The 7,359-nt window shown below is 37.1% G+C and overlaps 1 protein-coding gene across 6 annotated transcripts in view; it reads right to left on the bottom strand.

Moving 5' to 3' along the window:
* Positions 1-321: 321 nt before the first annotated feature.
* Pde1a (phosphodiesterase 1A) overlaps positions 322-7,359 on the bottom strand; it is a 405,541-nt gene continuing 398,503 nt past the window's right edge. For 2 of the 6 annotated variants that reach the window (XM_008827946.3, XM_029561051.1), the window contains 2 exons: positions 5,116-5,232; positions 322-2,790 (listed from right to left, as the gene is read on the bottom strand). In XM_008827946.3, the coding sequence (XP_008826168.1) occupies positions 5,159-5,232 (74 nt within the window). In that variant the 3' untranslated portion in view covers positions 322-2,790; positions 5,116-5,158. The remainder of the gene's footprint in view (positions 2,791-5,115; positions 5,233-7,359) is intronic. The other 4 variants (XM_008827948.3, XM_029561050.1, XM_008827947.3 and 1 more) reach the window with 4 other exon arrangements.

The raw sequence follows: 7,359 nt of genomic DNA, 5'->3' as shown, positions 1-7,359 counted from the left end.
TTTGTACGTTGTTACCTTTATATGTAGCATTCTAATTACTCTGAATGAATTATAGTGTGAATAGATTACCTAATCTATAATACTTGAAATTTCTGGGTGAAAGACTCAAGTTTCCATATTTATGTATGAACCATGCTTCTAGCCCAGAGTGCGCACATAATGATATAAATAGTTAAGGAAATTTTCCTTAGTAAAACAAAATCATATTCTGATAAAACTCAAATCAATTTTTCATTTGGTTTACTTCAAGTTTCTCTAGATTTTTCCAACCTTTCAACAACCCACCAAAATTTAGATTAAATACTAAATGATTCACAATAATTTCCATCAAATAGATTTATTTAGCAATCATATATAATAGGAAATACAGAGAATTACAGCATAATAAAAACACAAAAATTGTAATTTGTCATGTTAAAAATTAAAGGACATTCTGGTTAAATGAGAAGACCTATGAACTAACAAGATATATGTGTTGGGTAGCTGTGAGTAAAAATGCAAAGCAGGTGCAGTAGCCTACATCGTTAGTCCTGCCTTCAGCGTGGACTTACACACTAAATTCTGCAGAAGGACACACACAAGTGACCTCCAGTCTGACTCCTGCCAATCAGAGCTGCCAAATAGGAGCTGTTATACAGAGAGAAAAAAGAAAAAAGGAGCATGGAAAATAAAAAGGAAAACTTAGGAGAGCCATGGGGGCTCTGAGAGATAGCAAGAAAACAAAGGGACATGGGAGAAGAGTAAGTGTGCCAGGCAGTGTGACAGGCTGAAGAAGTGGGGCCTCCTCGATTCCTTCTGCAAGGTTAACCACAGGGCTTCAGAAGTCATGTAACCTGAAAACTTAGGCTAAGACCCATACACAGAAATTGAAATGTACTTCTCCATTTTTATTAACAAAGCATAGAGATCAAAGGAAAAGTGGATATGTTTCCTAAACCATGAGAGAAGCAGTGTCAATTTGCTCCTCCCCGAAGAGTCTAGATTTACTGAACGACAACTGGCTCAATTAATAACAGTAGTAATTAGATTTCTTAGACAGTCAGATTCTACTTTAAATGAAGAATATTTTCTAAGTGGTAAATATATCATTTTTAAAAAGACATTAAAAGCAGTAGTTACAGATTCTCCATAAATAGAAATAAAAAGTCCATTTTAAAGGACAAAAGTCACTGTGATGTACATTTCTATAAATTTTTCCCTAACACATTATTATAGATCAGTCTTTACTGCTGACATTTAAAATATTAATTGCATTGTAATGCCTAAGATACATTTCGATGATTTAGCTGTGCTCTGCACAAGATTCAGATGATACTAATGTTAAGAAACTCATTCACAGGACATTTTAAAGCATTTTATACAGTCTCCACACAAATATATCTTAAATTACAATGATGCATACTAAATATGCATAGAGAATATGGCTTACACATTAAAGGAAATCTAAGTTGTGAGTTATCAAACATCACTACTTAGGCTTAAAAGCTTCTGATTGAATCCCTCTAAAATATTGCTCAGCATTTTGGAACCTGGGAAGGAAGCAGGTGCAAGAAGCAGCTCGTTAGGATGGCTGACCCTCCTTCACGTCATTTAATTGATGGCTACTCTTGGCTATTTCCATCCAATTTCCACCTTTCATCAATCTTCCAATCACTGAAATGCATGTACAATGAAAACACCTAATTGTGCTTGACCTTTCTTGCCAGTTAATAACAAATAAAGGCAGATCTTCAGCTTAGGGCAAAGGAAAGGCTTCACACATGCTCAGGCAAAACATGACGAGGAAGCAGGACAGCTGAGGGCTGTAGTTTTCTGTTGAGTAAAATTAAAATTCACATGAAATAATGTTGGCTACACAGAAAAGTGTGGGCTTCCATTTCCACATATATTTTTTGAGCTTGAATACACACACACACACACACACACACACACACACACACTTTTTTTTTTTTTTTTTTAATCTCCTATCCCTTGGCCTGTAATATACTTGTTATGTCCTTGGTGGGATCAAAACCCCAGAAGGCAAATTCCATTCTCCTTTTCAGTGGCTGTCTCCTGCAATGGCTGGTGCTGCTTGTTACCGTGGACTGTCAGTAAGGTATGACCTGCACTGTGACCACATGTGCATAGGTGATGCATTAGTGCCTTTAACCATGGTTGAGGGCTGGTCTGCTGGTTTCAGAGGAAGGTTGTTCTGTGGCTTCCCAGCTGGAGATGCAGTGAGGTGTTCATTCAGTCACTGAGCTGCAGCTCTGATGCTCCATGGGTGCCTTGGCCTTCACCAACTGAGCAGCCACAATTCTTGCTCCATTTCCCTACATTTTAAATGAGGACAGTATAACTAGCCTGTTCCCTTGCATTGCAAAAACACTACTGTTTTCCATGATTTTGTTTTTGCTTCCTTTACTTAAGACCTTGAAAATTTTGTAGTAGTAGCACTATGTGTTACACAGTGCAAGTGATACGTCGCAAAATCTTTCATCTTCTGCACAAATATCATTGTTAAAAATGATTTAAATTTGAAACTGCCCAAGTTTTGTCTTACAAATATTCTCTGGTTTGATTGAAGGGGATTGAATTATGGAGGAAAAACAGTGGCAGAAACACTGGGCAAAAACTCTAATCACAACTTGAAAGTACTTCTTTACTCAGTTATCAGCTTAAATTTTGTGTTTTTATTCCTTACATAGGAGTCCACTAAAATGGCCTGCACCAACTGTCTCTTGAAAGAGAATATAATTTTTTAGAAAGCTGAGGATTTGGGATGTTTCTCATGCGGCTTTCATTATCCTAGAATGAAAATCAAATGAAAACGAAAATCAGAGATGGGATGAGGGGATAGGTTGAGCAGATGTTGGTCAGAGGGTACAAAATGTCAGTTAATCACAAGAATAAGTTCAGTAAATATGTATACAAGATACAGCATATTATGATGCACTATATTCATGAAAACTGCAGAACATAGCTTGCCCTAGCTATAAAATTGATAAATATAGGAGGTTTATAATCTGATAATTAGTTCAATTTAATCATTCCATGAAGAATATGTGCTTTAAAACACGCTGCATGCGATAAACACACATTTTCTTATTAAAACTAAATAAAAGAAAAGATAAAGATCATGAGTTAGTCAAAATAACAATCAGTTACTGACTGTCAGCTCAGGTTGGACTTTATGCACTCTGTCAAAAATAAGGGATTTACCACTATGAATAGCACTTGATTTATATAAATTGTAATTATTAATTCTTCTCTGAATATGTGTGTGTGTTTGTACATTTTTCAGTTCACATCGAATGTTTTAATATCTTGAACAGTCAGTTTAATAAGTACACTGGTAATTTGTATTCCCTACACACAATTTTTGCAAATATTCGTAACTATTATAACTCTATCAGAAATGCTTAGGAAATCTTGAGCTCAAAGTTTTTGTCTTTTTTGGGTGATATACAATATATACTGACTTGTAGATATCATCTGTGAAAGAATCTTGCTTAATTTTGTCTTCCTCAATTTTCTAATGTTATGTGCCAACAAAATCTTTTGCTACTTAAAACATCTGTAGTGTTCTTCTGAACTTGTTTTCCCTAAAATACGTTTTAAAGAGTCTTTCCTGGATCAGCAGAAACCTATGAATCTTGTGAAATGAGCAGGAGCTCTAGAGACAATAAATCTACAATCTGGATTGAAAGTGTGGGCAGAAAATATTGTAGCTAACATGATGGTGTATTCTAACTAGTAAATATAGAGATGGGCGTTAGATACTGAAGAGACAATTTGTGATTTGATATCTTTCAAAGCTTCATGTATAAAACAGGAACCAAAGCCCCCATGGGATTTTTGAAAGGAATACTTGAGATATCATACACACACACACACACACACACACACACACACACACACAGATGTTCACCAACGAGAGTCCTTGCAACTCAAGAATACTGAAGAATTACCTTACAAGTGGAATCACATTTTTTTTTGGTCTTTTTGAGACAGGGTTTCCCTGTAGCCTCAACTGGCCTGGAACTCACCCTGTAGACCAGGCTGGCCTGGAACTCACAGAGATCCGCCTCCCTCCGCCTCTGGAGTACTGGGGTCAAAGGTGTGCGACACCACACCCAGCTGTGGAATCACATTCTTAACATTTTCATGTCCAAAGTAGCAACTAAAGAGCTGATAACATTTCAGCAATGTCATGTGACACCTTCAGCATTTTCTCTTGTTCCCATTGCTACCCCAACAGCAAGATCCCTTATAACATTTGCGCTTTGTTTTATGTGCATTTTTAAAAATAGTTTTATTTATTTATTATTTTATTTTATTTTATGAATGTATTGCTTGCATGTGTGTTAGTGCACCTGTGTTGTGCAGTGCCGGTGGAGGTCAGGAAAAGGTGTTGTATTCCCTGGAACTGGAGTTAGCTGCCACATGGGTGCTGGGAATTGAACCCAGGTCCTCTGCAAGAACAGCCAGTGCTCTCAACCACTGAGCCATTTCTCCAGCACCTTGTGCATTCTTTGAAACCTTATGACATCCCCACTTTATACACATTCCTCTTTTCCAGCTGCTTCTTCCTCTGTTTTCCTAGGACAATGGTTTTCAGTTGTAGTGCACAGAAATATTAATATATTAGTGCACTAAAAGTCAGATTTCCAAAGCATCACTTCCAGAGTTACCAATCTGGCAGACTGAAGGCAAATCCTAGAAGTCACGTTTTAAAACAAATATCACTATTGTCCACAGCTTTTTAGCAAACATGATGTTTGCTTCATAGTATGAACTTGCTTGTTTTATCATTATAAATATTTACATTTCCTACATAAAATAAAAATAGAAATTACCATAAAAATTTTTATTGTCTATGTGAAGTAGAAAAAGAAATAGACATAGAAAAAAGCTTATCATCTTTAAAGGATCAAAATTTTAGTCTCAGTAAATAAAACATATTGATAACATTTAAATTTTACCCATTAAGTTGCTGCCTTAGCTAATTGAAGAAGTGTATCTTTAAAAAGAATGTAGGACAGCTTTTGAATGAGGCACCTTGGTCTCTAAGGATATTCTATAACCCATTGAGTTTAGAAATTAATTTTCTTGTCTAAAAACTCAAATTACCTCTCATGTTTAAAATGACAGAACTCTTAAAGGTTGTTCAGACCTATGGATGTGTGTCAGCATGCTTCTCTTCAGCATTTCCTAGGTCTTCTGAGTTCTTATGAAGATCAAGTTCACCTAAAAACACATAACAAACAGGTAGACAAAATTGGTCTTTGACAAAACCTAATGAGCTCAGGAGATGCAATTTGCAAGATGCTGACAACTGTAGTTTACAATGGATTTTGTAGTGCATTTCTCCAAAGATTGCTATATTTTCTTTTTCAGTCTGTGGATCAACAGAGTATAACTATACATCTTCTGACAATTATTTGACTTTTGAAGCTGCAATTTAATCTGGGAATACAGAAACAAAAAAATAAGAAATAAGTAAGCATCTATTAGTCACACATGGAACATATGCTTGTTTTTCCTGGATATTGCTTTTATTGAAATTAACTTTAAAAAAATATTTATTTTTATTTTTATGTGTATGAGTGTGATGCTTGCGTGTATGTAAGTGTACATGTGTCATTCAATGCCCATGGAGGTCAGAGAGATTGTCAGATCTCTGGAACTGGAGTTATAGACAGTTGTGAGCCACCATGTGGGATTCAAACCAGGTCCTCTGTGAGAGCAGCCAGTGCTCTCTCAGCCCTGAAATTAGCTTTTTTATTTTTTGCCTTTTTGAGACAGGGTCTCTCTGCAGCCCCAGCTGTCCTGGAACTCACTATGGAGACAGGCTGGTCTTGAACTCACAGAGATATGCCTGCCTCTGCCTCCCGAGTGCTGGGACTAAAGGCATGCACCAGAGGCAGGTGAATTAGCTTTTAAACAAACTCTAACGTTTTCCCTTAACTATTGATCAGTTATTATTGTTTTGTTTTGAGAAAGGGTCTCCCTGTAGCCCCAGTTGGTCTGGAACTCCTTATGTAGACCAGGCTGGCCTTGATCTCATAGAGATGCACCTGCTTTGCCTCTCATTCTCTGGGGATTAAAGGCGTGGGCCTCCACACCCTGTTGGCCTATGAAATTTAAAACAAATTAGAATGTGTAAGAGAGACTAGTATGGTTTAAGATTAAACAATCTACTGAAAGAAAATAATGACATTCACAGTCTTACAGAGTCACTCCAATTATATGGAAATGTTGATGAAGAAGAAAGCAGTAGTATGGAAATTATTCCAACACTTCCCAAGAATTTAAAGACCAAAAGTAGAATAATAAATCAGATGAACATCTTCATTACACAAGATTCAAACCATCAAAATAAACAAATGCTCACTTTTTCAGTCAATTACTCAAAATACTGATATTTTAGGGAGTATTCACATCAGATGGAATGTTGCATCTCCCTGGAATTTGACTGAAGATACCCTAACAATGAAACTGTGCACTGATTAATTTTGTCTATATATATTCTAGAAGCTCAGATGCATCCAGTTGCTATTGAGGTTATAAATAGAGCTTAAATTAATAGAACTTACAGAGAGTACCCACAAAGCTAATGCAGGTTCTCTCCCATTGTTTGTAAAATGTATCCAAAGGGGGAAACAACTGTACTTGGATAAGAATGTCAGGTAGCCATTTTACAACCTTGTGTTTGTTCTAGAACCTAGAAGTAGTTTGTACATGTGTGGTGGGGAGGGTAGAGCCAATGCATCTTTGATATTATGGGGGTGGGGATAGAGATCAAGGCATCCTAGATGCTAGACAATTACTAAGAGGGAGACCCAAGTGTCCTCTTGGTCAGCGTCATGCAACTCAGCTTTGCATTCCCTTGGCATGGCAGGTCTATAGAAATGACCTTTTTTAAAAAGTTTTAAAAAATTTTTATGTGTATGAGTGTGTTGCCTGCATGTGTATAAGCACACCAGTGTTGTGCGGTGCCCACAGAGGTCAGAAGAAGATGTTGGATTCCCCTGGAACTGGAGTTACAGATGGTTGTTAGCCACCATGTGGGTACTAGAAATTGAATCTGGTTCCTCTGTAAGAGGAGCCAGTGCTCTTAACCACTGAGCCATTTCTCCAGCCCCAAGATCTGACCCTTTTTTTTCTGTGAGTACATTGAGGACCTGTTCAGATACTTCTCACTAAAGAGCATGCTGGAGATGTCTAGCCAGCACAAGAGCTTCTAGCTGCTCTACAGTGTCCACAGCCCCTGGAAACTTGCTGGTACATTTCCAGATTGTCTACTGAAGTCCCATTCAAATATGAGTGGACACATTTTGTTCCCATAAGGTACTTGAGAACGTTTGAAACTGG

The sequence above is a fragment of the Nannospalax galili genome, unplaced genomic scaffold (assembly GCF_000622305.1).
Source record: "Nannospalax galili isolate Female #2095 unplaced genomic scaffold, S.galili_v1.0 scaffold892, whole genome shotgun sequence".
NCBI classification, from domain to species: Eukaryota; Metazoa; Chordata; class Mammalia; order Rodentia; family Spalacidae; genus Nannospalax; species Nannospalax galili.
The sequence above is the reverse complement of the archived record's forward strand: the minus strand, read 5'-3'. Positions and strand labels throughout refer to the sequence as shown.